The following is a 15,881-nucleotide window of genomic DNA, read 5'->3' as shown; positions in this document are numbered from 1 at the left end:
GAACCCGGGATCGACTTCGCCAATGCGCCCACCAATGACCAAGGATCGAATTTCGTGCATTGCGATGCGCTACGTAGGTGGAGCGTTTCGCGACACGCACATGCATGCAGCTCGTCTCGCTTCGTGTCGTGTCGTGTCGTTGTCGTGTGAACGTATCGAGGGTACCGTACCAAGACCTGCGTGCATGCCCAACCTTGGAAGTTGTTGACGCAACCGAATGCCGCTGCTACGGCCTGATGGGAACTCTCTAACCATGGTGCATTCACACGGCAACAGGAGTCCATCTAAGCGGCACACCGCTTGGGCTGTGAACGGAAGGTGCCTTGCTAGACCCGGGCTTTCTTGGCGGTAACCAAATACGTGCCTTGCCGACGGCCTTTGTGTCGAGCTTGCCCACGCGGCGCATGTTCATTTCGAGCACAATGACACGCAGAAAGTCGCTGTTCTCGCGAGGCTCGCGCTGCCGGACGGTAGGTGCGTCGTTGGAAAGGACTCGTCCTGCTTCGGAAAAGGGATCCGTGGCGCGACTCCGGCGCGACTTTTGCGATCGACCTCGGCGTTCGTAAGTCTGCATTTGGATCATCGGCGCGTGGGGTTCGGCGTCGGCATCGAGAGTGAGAGAGTCGTGGAGGTGCATTGACAACTCAGTCGCTGAGATTGGCGCAGGCTGTGGGTTGAGGTATCGTCGTAGTTCTGGTGACGGTAGACCTTCGACGTGTTTTGGTCGCATCTCGCTTGTGTAGTTGGGTGCCAGCAACGACCGAGTAAGGAAATCATCTGGCGGAACACTGGGAGCTGTGAAGTTGGAAAACGATTTCGCAGCGGACTTGAGCGCTTGAAGTGATGCAGTCAAGTTCGACTTGAATGACCGGAACCGCTCGTTCGAAGACACCGGAGTGACGGGTTCGCTAATGCTTGTCGAGACGATGTCTTCGCATTCATCAGGACCAAAATGTAGCAGCGGGTGGTCCAGTATGCAATCTTCTTTAGGTGGTGATGAGACAACCTTCTCTCGGCGCTCAGGCAGTGACTTCCTGCCAAGCGAATCTGGCGTACTGAGGTTGTCCCAATGTGATGCGAACGACGGGTCCTCGAAATCCAAAGAAGGCGGCATAGTGGATATTGAGTCGCTCGAGATGGATCTTGAGGTCAGGAAAGAGCCCTTCTCGTGCTCCATGCTCAAGACGCTGTTATATTCATCGTCGGATTCGTCCACGCGACCAAGTAGCAGGTCCATGGGCGAGCCGACAAGTGAAGGCGGAGTGTCGGGATCGTCCTGCTTCCACTCCTGTATCAACTCGTCCATGGATATCCTCCTGTCGGTTGTAGTACGTGGTCGTCGGCGGGTGGGCATCTTGGGAATGGCGGTAACGGCTAGCAAGGCTGCAACGGCCGGTGGTAGGGCTTTGGCATCATGGCTCTGCGAGTTGCGTGCAGGTCTGCCTCCATTCTGTCCTCTCATTCTCACAGTCTGTGTCGAAGTTGCTGACTTGAGAGGTGTTCGAGGCGGGATGACGACAGGTTGGGTGGTAGCGGCTTCGATATTCGAGATCGACATATTCTTGTTCATAGATTGCGTGTTGGTTTCCACTGTGACAGGCATGACACTTCTCGGTGAAGGACTGGCTCGCGCTCGCGTGCCCATCTTCTCGGACTTTGATCTTGTACTGCGTGGTGGAGATGACTGGAGGTAAGGAAAGGACCTTGGCGAGTACATCATTATCGTTGGCTTGGGCCCTGAAGGCGTTTCCCCCGTGACTAACAGCTTGGGTCGATCCAGGTACGGCTGGTGCTGGCTAGGCTGGATGTGACGTGCGGCCGTCGGATTTCTTTACGTTATTGCTGGTTGGCGATTGGATGGTGCTGCAAGGGCAACATCAGACTACAGGGTATGCGTGTGCCGAAGATCGCCGACGCACTGTCGCACACGAGATGGAGAAAGAAAAGGAAGTGAGTATGTTTGAGGACGTTGGACAAGTAAGTACAATGGCAGTACCTCGGTGGTGATAGTGGTGATAAGGGAGGGATGACGACGTTGGGGTCTCAGGGTTATCGGGCAGCGATAAGTAAGTAATAAAGGACAGGCGTCGCGTGGGAGTGCACCATGCTCCCTATCAAACCTCGGGACACCAAAGCACAGAGCATCCATCCAGGCACTTTTCTCGGACCAGATTCTGGCGGCTGAGGATAAGACTGCGTGTCCTTCTGCCACCGCCACGCCTACGCTGCGCTGATCACGCTTCACACGAGGCAGGCAGACATTACCAGACATGCCGCCTCTTTCAGCCCCGGTCGGTCCCGCATGCACAGCACTCGACAAAGGTGATCGCCTACGGGCATCCCCTGATTGGCCTTAGCCGCCACCTCCGCCCTCAGCCCTGTCGCCCCACGCCGGCCTGCCTTCTGGAAGGTGGAAGGCGGAAGCTCTCTGAGACAATCCCATCACACGGAGTCGAGTCACCTCATACCACCATCTCCAAGTCATCGTCTTAGTATTCACTTTGACATGCGCATTCCGCACTAACCCCAATACCGTCACCATGACCCTTTGATCTGCCTAGATATCAAACCATGACTGTACGTGGCTTGCATCCCATGCATGCAGAGCGCGATGCGCGGTAAGACCGCGTTGCCTTCCGGTCATGGTTGGCTTGAGTGGGAATCGCTCCGGGCCTGTCAGATGTGCTATCCTTATCTCTTGCCAATATCTCGCTTCAACGCATGTAACTTCTGTCTTGCAGGTTCGCGCCGTCTCGCACGCTAGCACCGCATCGGTCCTGCGGGGTGCATGCCCGCCCATCCTGCTCCAGAGAAAAGATGGTGTCGTGTGGAGTGGAGAGGGAAACTTTATTCCCACTCGAGATACCGGCGCCTTTTGGCAATCGTCATAATACCGCCGACGCGACAGGCTTGCAACTTTCCATGGAGCAGAGGGCACGTGTTCGGTATGGGAATTAGTCCAAATCTAAAGAGTTGAGGCTCCCAACGGCCTTGCATAATAGGGCACAGTCATAGCAACTGCACCTGCTTCATCGAGCCTACGGGATCTCTTGTGCAAAACAGGAAGGAACGGAGTACATTTTGTCGCACGGTTACTCCCCTCGCAAAAGAGGAAGGAACGAAATCTGGTCTGTCGCACCGAAGAAGCTCTTTCTTGGCTCTCGGCATCCTACCCACTGCGTGCGCCTGCATTTGTTTCATGTTCATCATTATTCCTCGAGTCACAGTTACTTACACATGGTTGTTGGAGGTTCTGGATTCTGTTCAATCGTAATAGTACACGTCTCCTCGCCAACACACACACAGAGATCTGCCTTCCACTCATTTCAGGCGGGCCGTATGCACCATCTCTCGCTTCATCCTCGCACAAGAAAAAAATTTGACAACGCAAACAAATTATACAAGGGCAGGGAGCGCATGGCGCGCTATCCCAGATATACGCTTCCGAGGTTGCAATCCTACACCAACCAACGCCAATGATCCGCAACCCTACCGCTGAAAAGGAAGCAAGTGATACGAAGAAAATGCAATAAAGAGGGTGCCACCTGGGCAGGTACATATCCTCGCGTTACCGGAACAGGCGCAGCACCGTCGCCGGTGGCATTGCGGGAGAGGGAGTGACATGCAGCGACATCCCTACGTGGCGAATATCCCCGTCCCGCTTGTGCGTCTGTTTGGTAACGGCTGCGAGGATGAGTCGAAGTGAAAATTTTCAGGGTCCTTTTAACGCCGAATTGAGCCGCCAGAAATGCACACGATTACAAGGAAGAGGTAACTGCAAGGCTGAAGCATGAACGAGCTCAAGGTCAAAGCGGCCGTAGCGGTAATAAGCGTCGTGAATCGCATGAAAACGCATGCAGTCATGTCGACATGAGAGAGAGAAGGGTCCAAGTGGAGTTTGTCGCTACGACGGGAAAGAGTTTCCTCAGTACCTGTCGTCGCCGTCGGTCGTCCAGCCCGCTTCTGAGCCTTCGATAACCCGTACCATGCGACCGTCTTGCTCTGTCAGGAGCTCGCCCGTGTCGACGCTGCGTATGCCGCGGACTTTCTTGCCTTGTATGCGACCGGGGCTAGCTACACCATGGCCTCCGTCGGGTGTGTAGCGCTTCATCTGCCGCCTGTAGGCGTGGAAGTCTACTTCCTCCTCTGGCATCTCATCGGATTGTTCACTAAACGTTTCCCAGTTCTCTGAGCCGGACTGCATGGTCATGCCGGTAGCGGCAGTGCCAGTGGACGAGGTTTGCGATATTTGTCTACTGCTGGCGGAGGATAGTGATGGCGGTGCATATGTAGGTGTGTAGGCTCCGCGCATGGTACGGCCCAAGTACGATCGGTCATCGTAGGGGTCTTCTGGTGCCACTTGGCGCACGATGCTCTCGCTGCGCTCTCCACGGTTGAACTCGAAACGGTTCATTGGTGTCTCCACGGGTGAGGGCTCTGGCGGTACGAACAGATCCTTCATGCGTGGAGGAGGAGCCATGGGTGGCGCCATCTTCCGCATTGTTGCAGAGTCTTCCCGTGACAGCTGTGGCCGTTTCTCTGGTGACATCCTGCCGTTCATTGTGCCATTCATGCCAGTACGAGAAGGAATCTTGGAAGGACTCTTTTGCGCAGATGCCGCCGACACCGAAGCACCAAATTGCGATGGACCGACAGACTGAGCAAAGTTGTTACGCGACATGCTTGCAGCGGATACGCTTTGCCCGAAGTTTGACACAGGAGTTTTCGATCGGCTTGGCGGTGCACCACCACGAACTGTTCCGGCACGACTAGGTGCTTGTGAGGACCTCCCAACAGTTGCGGGTTTGGTAGGCATGCCGCTGTTGGAGGGTGTCTTTGCGCGAGGTGGTGGGGCTGCTTTTTGTGCAGCAGCGTAGAGTTCGTCGAGGTATCGTTGGCCGTGGACCAGGAAAGGGCGTCCGTATTCGTCTTCCCAGCTTTCAAGTGTGACTCTCAAGTCCTGTGATATGTTAGCCTAGTTCTCGTTGCTCATCCATGTAATCTTACAGTTTCAATCTTGGGCAGCTCCTTTGCGATGCGCTTTCGCATCTTCTCCTCGCGCAGGAGCTTGCCTGGGTCGCGCCTCTCGCCCTTGTTTCCACGCGCCATTAGACGGGTCGCATCCTGACTGGATTGCTGGAGCTCATCGCGCTCCTGGATCAGCTCGCGATGGCGGTCAATCTTCTGTAGTATTGGCAGTCGCTGCTCCTTGAGCGCTTCAAGACGTGCGATTTCAGATTCGTGTGCGGCGAGCAGGGCGTCACTACATACATCGGAGAAGGCAGGCGTGAAGTCAAGCATCTCTTCTTCTGAGAAGTAGAGCGCATCCCAGAGTTCTTGGAGCTGGACACGCGCCTCCTCCACAAACAAGTGTAGGTTCTGGCGCTTCAACTCATTCAGCCTGGCTAGCTCGTCCTCGTACTCGTTGATGGTGCGCAGGCCGCATCCGCGGTTGCTAGTGAGGAACTGCTTGCGCTCGCGCTCTTCAACACCCAGGCGATCCCAGAGTTCCTCAATGGTTGTACGCAGCTGCCCCAATCGTCGTTCGCGACCGCGCTTTTCCTCGATGAGTCGCTCCTTCTTCTCCTTAAGTTGCGCGAGATCGTCCTTGTGTAGGCCAAGTTGTTCAGGCGCGTCGCGATGACACTGTACGATTGCGCTGTCAGTTTGCGCTTGTGGCGTGCCGAGTTCAGCCCACAGCTGGATAATCTCCTGGCAGATGGTCTTGACTGTGTCTATGCGCCTGGTGTATTCCTCGTATACGCGCGTGAACTCGTTGTCTAGCTTAGAGACGTAGGAGGGCGAGATATCGAAGGAGGGCGAAACGGTAGCGTTGGGCGCGGTGGGCGGGAGTTTGATCTTGATGAAAGAGGGTTCTAGATGCGACGCATACGATTCGAGGGCTTCGGCGAGTTTCCTGACTTGCTCAAAGCGCTCCTTGTGCACCTTGCTGACTGAGCTGTATCGCTCCTTCAGGTCCTTGAGGCAGCGCGTCAGGGGGAAGGTGATGGCCTTGTCGTCGTGCTCCTCGTAGTTGGGGTTGGGCTTGTTGTCCTCCAGCGACGCCTCCATCTGCCTGATGGTCTTGAGCAGGCGATGCGCCTCTTCAGTCATCTCATGCTTCTCGTTGGTGACTTGTCGCAATTGGCTGTGGAGCGTCTCGGACAGGGCCGAGAACAACTATACAGAGTCAGCCATGGCGCGCATATACGAGATCCGACAGCGACTCACCTCTGCTTCGCGCGAATCGCGCTCATGGCTGGGGACACCAATATCATCGAACAAGCCGTGCAGCTGGCCGATGATGGTCGTGACCTGCTGGGCGAGGTAGCTCGTGTCCATGGTGGCTGCGTCCCGCCGGCGAGATGCGATGCTCAAACGCGCATGCAATGTATCCGCTTCCAGTGGGGCGTGTAAACTTTACTCGAGGTCTCAGATGCGGTGTGATAGTGACGTGGTAGTGGATAGGCGAGAGTAGTGGTGGGGAAGCGGCCAGCAGAGCAAGAGGAGAAGGGCGTGTAAACGAGGGTAATGGCTTGAAACAGCGCGCACTCTACTTGTATGCCAGAGGCAATGCAGTAAGCAATTCTTCGCAATGTGTATACACAAGACGAAAGTGATGCAATTGCTGGGGATGGGGCGCAGATCAGAGTGCAAGCGGGTGGTCATAGTGGTTTGCGCGACACTATTTTGGAACAGTGCGCCAAGCACGCCGTTGGCACGGCGACGTCCCGGGCGCGTCTGTATAGCGCGCCATCACGAGAACGCCTCGTTTCACACGATCGCCCTCCGCCACTCAGAGCCGCGGGGTAGGCGGCGACATGGCTCGAGGACATGGATCATACTGGCTTCTTGCATGTCAACATCCTCCATGTCTGCCACTACTTGCTGATTGTCCCCAGCTGATTGTACCCGTGCTATACGCTGACTAGACTACGCCTCTACTCGATGCCTCGTGCCTCGTGCCTGGTTGCCTGGTCGCCTCATCGCTTTTTAGACTTTGTCAAAAAGACCGTCACCTTGAACAAACATGTCCAGTGCACTGCGGGCTCCTCTCCGGCTTACTCCATCCAATATCACATCCGAATCCATCGTCAAGTATTCTGGTAGTGGGCCGAGCATTTCCCTGTTTGTTATCCGCTCCATGGCCCGGACCCAGAAAAGCATCCTGCATTAAGCTCAGCTTTGCCGGGAAGCGGCAGATGAGATTTCTTTTCCATAGCCGTTGCTGTGTCGACCTACTATAGGCGCGTGCAACCTAACGTAATCCGTGTACTCTACAGGCTTTTTGTACCGGTTTTTCTACATGGCTGCCAGCCGTCCAAGAAGCAAACATCTCGTGTTCACGGAGTCTGTTCCGTGCCGGCATACATGGTACCACGGTACTTTCACGTCAACGATCCAGAGATTCTGAACCTTCTGTGGACGTAAACATTGTTGATCTTCCATCGCAGAATCTACCTGCAGGGTGTAGTACTTCTTATCGCCATACATGTGGGTCGACTCCACGGTAGCGACATGCCCTGGGTGAACATTCTACCCTGTAGTCTACAACGGCACTAACGTAGTCGTCAGCATTAGCTTCAGAAGTCTGGTATTACGAACAATTCGACCAATGCGATTCATACATATTCGTCCAACTACTACGACTTACTCCGAACATCTAAACGTAGCCGTCCACCTCCCACCCCTGACATCCATCACCACTACACTTCCCTGCCCTTGCATCGTCTCTACAACAACATCCCCACTCAACCCGGCACTACCACTCATAACAACCCGTCCAGCACAATCAAGCACCGGCACATGCACCTCTCCCATTGTCCCCTGCGGCGCCTCAAACTCCAGCATCACAGTGTTATTCCCCCAAACCTGCGTCCTTGCGCCAAAGAAGCCCAAATTCGTGCTGAATCCTGCATCCGCAAATTTGAGATCACCCAGCGAAGGTGCAACACGCCACGTCGCTCCACCAGCTGTTAGCAATTGCACGCCAGCGACGTATTGTGTTAGGCTGGAAGTAGGACCTGTTGCCCATCCATGCGCGTGGCTGATTCGCGCGTCGTTGACGTAGGGCGCATAGTGTAGTTCTCCAGTCGTACTATATCCCTCGATAAAGGTAGAATTCGTCATACGCGGATCGTCGAGCATGAAACCCCATTGAAGACGCATTAATGCTAGTGCAGCTGTGGTGTTTTGCGCGAGGAAGTGGGATTGCAGTTCAAATCCTGAAATGAAGGGTGAAATGGCATCTGCGGCTTCTGGAGCAGGTGCACCGTAGGGTGTCCATCGGGCGACTAGGTTGGAGGAGATTTGCTCAGTTTGTGTGCTGTTTAGAGTGAGGTTTGCGACTACGGCCCAGGCGTTTCCGTCTTGTGGCATGAGAGTTGTGGTTTCATTGTCGCGGTACATGCCTTCTTCTGGCACCCACAAGAGCTCGTTGGCGGCTGTCTTGATGCGGTCTGCCGTCTCCTGCCACGAGGTGATATTCGCGGTGTCATTGAGAGCAGAGGCTAGGTAGATGCCTTGGTTGATGGTGTAGTAGAGGATGGCGTTTGCTTCGATGTTATGACCGCCCATACCGAAGCGAAGCCAGTCGTTAGGTGCGGTGACGTTCATCAGGCCGGTGTCGTCAATGTTCGCGAGCGAGAAAGACAGGGCGAATTTGTACTTGTCCCACAGGGATTTCAGGTATTCGACGTCTCCCTAGTGGCTTGATTAGCAAACGCTGGAGCTTGTAACCCAAGGCATCACGCTTGTTCCTAGTTTCTCCCTACGAACAGGACCCAAACAAGGAAAGGGCAGCCATAGTACTCACAGTATAAAGGTAGTGATCAGCGACACCAATTAGGGTGTACAGATGATAAGTGAAGGATATAGCTTGAGGAGGAAATGGCCGTCCAGCATACGGAAGCAGACCATTCGTCTCATTCTGAACAGCAAACAGCGAGTCCAATGCGTTCTCAATGGAGATGACATCGTTGGTGGATACGACAACACCGGGAACGGCTATAGCCATATCTGTAATTTCGTCAGCATCCACGCGGTCGCTATTGGGGAATCAACATACCACCAGCCCACACAAGTCTATCCCTCTTCGCGCCATCAACTAGCGCACTCTTACCAGCCGTAATGGTGTAGTTGTTATACCACGTTACATTAACCGGCGTCTGATCGTCGTCCTTCGAGTACCCCTCTTCACCGATATGCACCAACGCATCGCCAGTATCCGGTTCGATAGTGCAAATCTGGTTCGTGTAGGCACCAGCATACCACACACGGTTCAGCAAGTCGTCGTCGCAGTGGAAATATCCAGTATAATTCCCCAACGCATCGTCCTCCCAGTGAGGCATGGCCGTGTAATGTACTTCGGCTCCCGTCACCTCCAAACTCCCCGTGCCATTATGGACCAACGTCATGTACCTGAAAGCGCCTCTGCCCTTCTCCTTGGGCGCCGTGTAGCGTCCTGTGCCATTGACGTGGAACCAGAGTGTCTCGTCTTTTCCTGCATCGGCGGTCGCGTCGCTGCTTCTGTTGCTGATCCACAATGAGGACTCGGAGAAGGTGACGCCAATGTACTCTGAAGTCGAGTTTACGGACCCGATTGTCACGGTGACGAGACCTGCAATGTTGATACCAAAGTCGTACGCTGTTGCTGCTTCGCCTGTGAAAACTGAACTTCCATTTGCGCTGCTCGTAGTCAGGCTCTCGGGATTGGTGACGGAGCCGTTTGAGCTGTGGACGGAGACGGGCTGCAGGGTTCGTGATTTAGGTGCGAGGATGTATTGAGAGTAGGGCGTTGATGCGAGGGCAGCTGGTACGGCAGCTGTCAAGCTGACCAAGGTAGTAGTAGATACCTTCATCTTGTAGCAATATCCGGTAAACCTTGAATCCACAAAACGCGAATCCTACAAAACGTTGAACAAGCACTTATCCTTGAGGCTTATGTACCTTGACTGCCGCAGCTTCCCGGTCATCGCAAGCCATGGCCATTTCGCCCTTCGATTACCATGGCTACTTGCCGACTTGAAGATCTCAACTTTTTTCTCGGTTTCTTCGGAAGAGTACATACCGAGATGACGACGTCAAGAGACAAATCTCATCGTTGGCTGCGGAGACGACCCCGGTAGTATCCTTGCCCAGCCCTAGTAAACGCGGGGAAGCGAGTCTTTTTTGCCAGCGGATCTTGCTGCACATGGCTGACGCTAATGTACAATTGCCCGAAGTAGTCGCGGTACATGCTGAACCCTCGCCTCCACGTCCCGACGTCTTGGAAGCTCGGGGTCAGAAATGAGTAGGCTAGGGGGAATGCTATCACGAGTAGATCGTCTAGATCTTTGATTCCACTTCGTATCTCGTATAAGTGAGTTATACCCTGTTGCCAAGCGAATAGACATCACGTCAACTTCGTGCTGACAACTACACAAGCCTCGCCATCGCGCCTAAACTTCGGCTTGTTATTGTTAGCTGCATAACGCCAAGATGTCTTTACAGCCATACAGTCAAGAAGATGCTGTGACTACCCCGAAAGTATGATGGCACAAAGAGGGTCAAAATGCAGCAAGGCACTGCAATCTTCACGTCCTGACACAGTGATGATCATCTTACACAAAATTTAGTTGTATATCTCAAAAAAAAACCCATAACCATACATAACTCCAGCCCTCGACGAAACCAAACATTTACACACTTGGTAGTGCTCTGGTGGCGTCGAGCCTGCCGCAGCAGAATCAATACAACTTCCCGCCTACCTCTTCCCTTGCGGCAACATACCCACCAACCTCTCCACCTCGACCGCCGCACTCCCCCCAGCCTTATCCCTAATCTCACACAGCAACTCCCTATCCTTGGCCTTGAACGCCTCCTCCCCTGCCTTGACCATAAGCCCACACTTGATCCACATCTCCACCCTCTCCTGCACACTCAACCCCGTACACTTTGGAATAAACACACTCGCCACCCTCGTATTCCCCGCCCCAAGAATCTCGCTGAAAAACGGCTCCCACCCAATCGGGCTTTTCTTCTGCTTTGCAAATTCTTCGAGCTCGTTCCAGTGCCGGGCTGCGACGAGGGCGCGGAGACGGATGTATGTGTAGGTCTTGTCGTTGATTTTGAACTCGGAGACGACTTTTGAGGCGCGCTTGTAGTGGCCTTGGCGGACAAGTTGGAATATCGTTTCGTTTGCCGAAAGCCCAATGTAGGTCTGACCTGGTAACGGACCTGGCGATGCTGGGTCTCGTGGGCCGTTGAGATCGGTTTCGAATTGTGTTTGGAGGCGGAGTAGTTTGGCGGCATCGTCGATGGCTTGGCGTTGGAAGACGGCTGTACTATCGCGAGAGTCTTGGAGGTATTTCGATGCTAGCTTCAGTTTGTCTTGCTGGGCGGTATGGCTTTCCTGTACGATGGCCTCGGATAGGAGGAGGTTTGAGCCGTCTAGTCTTCTGTCGTCTTGGTAATAGAGATCCTTTAGTAGCTCGCGGTCCTGGTCCCAAGCTGATGACTCTACTAGTGCTGTAGCAACAGGTCGGCTATTGATGACGCGGAAAAAGGACGCAAGAGGTAGTTTCTTGCGCAGATGCAAGAGAACGTGATAGATGAGATCAGTGTCGCCTGACTCGATAGCCTTGTCAAGCGCAATGTTGTCCTCCTTCATGTTGAGTAGCAGTGGTACCTGCTTGCCAGCTCTAGGCTCGTAGTTGAGTAGTTCTGTAGCCAGTGGTATGCGACCTTCGACATACGCTGCTCGTGCGATTTCTTCGAATGAGACACCCGGTTTACCGTGTAGTTTCTTGACTATGAGACTGCAGATCTCTTCTTCTGGACCCGTTGAGACGCGAACCTTCTGCTGCGCCCAGTGTCCATGAATCTGGTTTGCTGGGAGATGCAGGTATTCAGCTATGCGCAATGCGAGAAGATATTCGCTGCGGTTTGTGAGACGTTCGACAAGCTTCTCGGGCGTCATACGTCGATACTGGTCATAACTAAGTGGTAGTCCAACTTCATAAAAGCGTACCGCGTTCAGAACTCGTAGTGTGTCGCACGTGTCGACAAAATCATCAGACGAATATAAGTCCAGCACTGACTTTCCGTACGAAGCCGCTTTCAGTAGCGACTTCTGCCAGTGAATGTTATATTCATGCGCTGCAGCCTTGATGCATGTGTCGACGGCTTCACCTAGACTCGGCCGTATCAACTGTATGAGGTCGTCGGCTTTGGGGCTCTTTTGTTCGAGTAATGAAGATGCCTCTAGCAGATTTGCAGCAGGCGAGTCTGAGCCTAATCTGAAGACATCCACCGCCTCATCCGGTACCTTTTGTATGAACTCGCAGACTTCGTTTGTGAGGAGCCGTATGCCGTCTACGTCTGGTAAGAGATGTACCCAGGTATCGTAGTAGAACTTGGTGGCTGCACTCCTGGGTCCAATCAGATGTACCTCGTCTTCCCATGCTAGCGCCACAGCATTTGAGCCACACCATTCCATGTCTTTTGGCACCGTCTTGATCTTGCTGTCGTACTCACTGAGCTTCTCATTCCAGTCACCGCTAACTACCCACACCTTTCCGTCTTCTGTGTAGAAGGCGAGAAATTCCGCGCGGGGGCTGACGGCAATATGCCTGAAAGGGCCGGCATCAAAGTTGCGGTCTTCAGCCTCAGTCGCATCAACCACATACAGTGTCGACCCTATTGCCAGTATGATTTCCACGGACCGCGAGAGCGAGTAGGCGGGTGGTATGATGCTCCATGATATGACAGGTTCGGTGGGAGGTATGGCGAGGAGCTTGGGGCGTGGTTCGGCGTACGAGGTGACGGATATGAGGTGGTTGTTCGCGAGGAGCGCAACGAAGCCGGTGCTGTAGAATTTGCAGGACACGACGCCGACTCCATCTGCGCCGTGGCCGAGAGTGAAGGGTACAAAGTCGCCTTGGAGGTCATAGTAACAGCGCACGGTGCCGTCTGATGTGATGACGAGCAGCTTCTCGTCCTCGGACCATCCCAGGCCCTTGATGGTGCCTTTGTCCCACTGTTTGCCTGTCAGCGTCTGATGCTATAGTCTCCCCGAATGCATGTAGAGGCCCTGTACATTGATAGTGCGAATCAGCTTGCCCGCGCAGCTGTAAATGTCGATGCTCGATTTGGACGCGCCGGGCCCACGGTAGGCGTGCAGCTTCTCCTCATCGCGGTAGACGGCTGCTCGAATCAGTCATCTTGTCCACATGTTTGCGCAATCGTCGGCAGACGGTGGGACGTACTTACCTACAGCACCGCTGTACGGCGCCCCCACCACATTGTAGTTCTCGAGCTCGAGGTCTTGGTCAAAGACAGCCTGGTAAAGCTGCACTTTCCTGTAGAACTTGTCGCCGACCTTCTCCCAGTTGGCTGTTGGCTTGGACATGGTTGGTCGCGACTATCGGGGTATCATGGCGCGAACTTGTCGGAGGCTTGGTGTGCCTGCATGGAGCTCTTGGTTGAGGTCATAGCTTGCGCCCACCGAGGCTGTCACATTACATCAACTCCACACATGAAATGCAGCACAGTTGATTACCACCTATGGATATCTCTCGTTATTCTTGCCGGCTATATACTAGTATACTATCCTACTGCATTTGAACCTAATCAAAACCCAACGCCGTCGCTCATGCATTCGTAACCAATTTCTGCGCCTTTACCCTAGAAGCTCAATTTCTTCAATGTCCTCCAATGAGCTCAGCAAGTGTTTCACGAAGACCAAAGCGATCGTTGTCGCTGCCAACCTTCTTGCGGAACATGGCCAGATCCTGAAGGAACGCTTCCGCCTCGTTGTGTAACTCCTGCGCCAATTCGTCGTGGTCACCCTCGTCGTAGCCAGAATCCGAGTCACCATCGCTAGCCTCATCATCAGAGACTGCCTTCTCTTCACCGTCCCCTTCGCCCAACCATTCCTCCTTGTCGAAGTCTGGAGTACCAAGCTCTCGCGGAGGGGGGAGGACGATAGGGTTCTTGAGCTCTCCTAGAGCAAGCTGGAGATGGCGGCGCAATGAATCAATCTCTGCGCGTAGGGCTACGTTGAGTGGACGGAGTTCTTCGACTTCGCACGTGAGGGCCTTGATCTTTGCAGCGGAAGTATGACGGTTCTCCTCCATGAGACGCTGCATGAGTGCCACCTGCCTCTGGTACTCGTCCAGCTCTGTGGCTTCTTCCCTCTTACGCTGGCTGGCTGCATTGACACAAACTTGTAGACTGCGGATTTGTTCTGACATCTCTGCAATCTGGGCGTCTCGCTGAGCAGCCGACATGCAGTCCTGGTTGACCAAGGCACGTGTGCGGATGCGCTTTGCTTGGTCGGCATAACGGAGCGTACTAAGAGTCTCGTCATAGTCGGCTGGGGCAATGCAGGCAACCATGGCTGTCTTACTGTTACCACCCAGAGAGTCTTTCAACAGCCAGGTCAAGACTGAATCACGGTATGGCACAACCTCCCGTGGCCGTCTTCCCTTGGCACCATGTCTTCGCGGGTCTGCCAGAGCAGCGATGACGCGACCAAGTGTAGTGAGCGACTTGTTGATCTGCGCTCCCTCCTTCAGACGCGCTCCTGTGGCTTCTGTCGACTTGGCTCGTTCGGAACCAGCGAGATCGACAAGGCGCATACGTGCTGTACGTTCGATGGTCTCATCAGAGAGCAGTGAGTGGGTGATCTGCTTGAGGCGGATCGTGAAGACGGCGTGGGATCGTGATGATGTGTCGTTCATCTTGGTAGAAGCAACCGTTCGGCTCTTTACTCATAGTTAGCATTCGGTCAAAAGAGCACGAGAGGAGGAACCTACCGTGTCGCCAATCTTCATCAAGCGCGCAACATCGACATAGCTCTTGACTTCAGCCTCGGTCAGACCCTGGACATAGACACCATCCTTTTGGCTCTCGCGAATCTTGAGATAGATGGGTGGATTCGTCTTTGGAGCGAGAAGATCGCGCACGTGCTCGTTGTAGACTTCGAAGTAGGAGACCTGGACGTGGTAGTTTGTGTTGGGCGACGGTTCATGCGCGATTCGGTCGAACAGCTCCTCGCAGGTTCGTGGAATCAGGCCTGGATTGTCTGGTGTGCCCATCATGGTGTAACTCTTGCCGGACCCTGTCTGGCCGTATGCGAATATACATGTGTGGTATCCGGAGAAGTTGTGGTCGAGGAACTCCTCGCCGAAAGAGCGATAGACGTCTTCTTGGTGGGCATAATGCGGGTCGCTCTCGTCGTGAGACCAGTACGAGCGGTCGAATGTGAATTCCTTGTCGTCAAGGACGCGGCGTCCGTTGTTCTGGCCCTCTTCGGGCGCATAGAGAGTCGTCTTTTGCGTCGCTGGGTCCATGCGGATCAAACATTGTGTGCCCTTCTCCTTCTCTGGCTTTCATCAGCGTCTGGGTGCATCAACTGAGCATTGGCAACCCTACCTCTCGGCACAAAGGCTCTGCATCGCACCACGACCTTGACATTTCCGGGATCGTCGTTCATGGGTGCGGGTGTATGTGGGAGAAACGAGGCTTCCGAGGCACGCATTGAAGGCGCCGAGGCGGTTGTGTGTAGAGGATACATTCTGCAGTCCAATATATGGTCTAATATGAGGTAGCAAGAATCCCAGAGCTGTTGCGACCGGTGTATGTATACAAGGTGCATAGGCGGTGTTGGCATGTGCTGCACGGATCGCTCTGCCCATGACTCGCGGCCAATGTTTGGCCTCTGTCAACACCCCGTTGCCGTGTGCGATCGATACCACGTCACTGCCAAGCTCCCCACACACGCGCGCGCGCCATCACAGCGCGACGTGACGGGACCAAAGGGCTGCAATTGACGAGACCTCATACCGCAGTGCGCGTGTGCTTCCGGCGTGTACCCACAGTCTCTCTCGTCTTCTCTC

General features: G+C 54.2%; 5 protein-coding genes across 5 annotated transcripts; all 5 read right to left on the bottom strand.

The window, feature by feature from the left end:
- Positions 1-262: 262 nt before the first annotated feature.
- J4E82_011165 (uncharacterized protein) lies at positions 263-1,720 on the bottom strand (the record flags this gene model as incomplete). The annotated part of the gene is made up of 1 exon (XM_051737374.1): positions 263-1,720. The coding sequence occupies one exon, from the start codon at positions 1,718-1,720 to the stop codon at positions 263-265; it is 1,458 nt and encodes a 485-aa protein (XP_051582877.1).
- A 2,205-nt stretch (positions 1,721-3,925) lies between these two features.
- On the bottom strand, positions 3,926-6,342 carry J4E82_011164 (uncharacterized protein; the record flags this gene model as incomplete). Its single annotated transcript, XM_051737373.1, has 3 exons — positions 3,926-4,960; positions 5,008-6,180; positions 6,232-6,342. 3 exons carry the CDS (start codon positions 6,340-6,342, stop codon positions 3,926-3,928), a joined length of 2,319 nt encoding a protein of 772 aa, XP_051582876.1.
- Positions 6,343-7,650: 1,308 nt separating this feature from the next.
- Positions 7,651-9,860, bottom strand: J4E82_011163 (uncharacterized protein; the record flags this gene model as incomplete). Its single annotated transcript, XM_051737372.1, has 3 exons — positions 7,651-8,703; positions 8,816-9,018; positions 9,068-9,860. The coding sequence occupies 3 exons, from the start codon at positions 9,858-9,860 to the stop codon at positions 7,651-7,653; spliced, it is 2,049 nt and encodes a 682-aa protein (XP_051582875.1).
- An 884-nt stretch (positions 9,861-10,744) lies between these two features.
- On the bottom strand, positions 10,745-13,390 carry J4E82_011162 (uncharacterized protein; the record flags this gene model as incomplete). The annotated part of the gene is made up of 3 exons (XM_051737371.1): positions 10,745-13,018; positions 13,079-13,185; positions 13,252-13,390. 3 exons carry the CDS (start codon positions 13,388-13,390, stop codon positions 10,745-10,747), a joined length of 2,520 nt encoding a protein of 839 aa, XP_051582874.1.
- A 292-nt stretch (positions 13,391-13,682) lies between these two features.
- Positions 13,683-15,478, bottom strand: J4E82_011161 (uncharacterized protein; the record flags this gene model as incomplete). Its single annotated transcript, XM_051737370.1, has 3 exons — positions 13,683-14,747; positions 14,799-15,367; positions 15,418-15,478. 3 exons carry the CDS (start codon positions 15,476-15,478, stop codon positions 13,683-13,685), a joined length of 1,695 nt encoding a protein of 564 aa, XP_051582873.1.
- Between the last annotated feature and the right edge of the window lie 403 nt (positions 15,479-15,881).

This window comes from Alternaria postmessia (assembly GCF_024291825.1).
Source record: "Alternaria postmessia strain BMP 2775 chromosome Unknown scaffold_170, whole genome shotgun sequence".
Taxonomy (NCBI): domain Eukaryota; kingdom Fungi; phylum Ascomycota; class Dothideomycetes; order Pleosporales; family Pleosporaceae; genus Alternaria; species Alternaria postmessia.
Note: the sequence above shows the minus strand (reverse complement) of the source record. Positions and strands in the feature narration are given on the sequence as shown.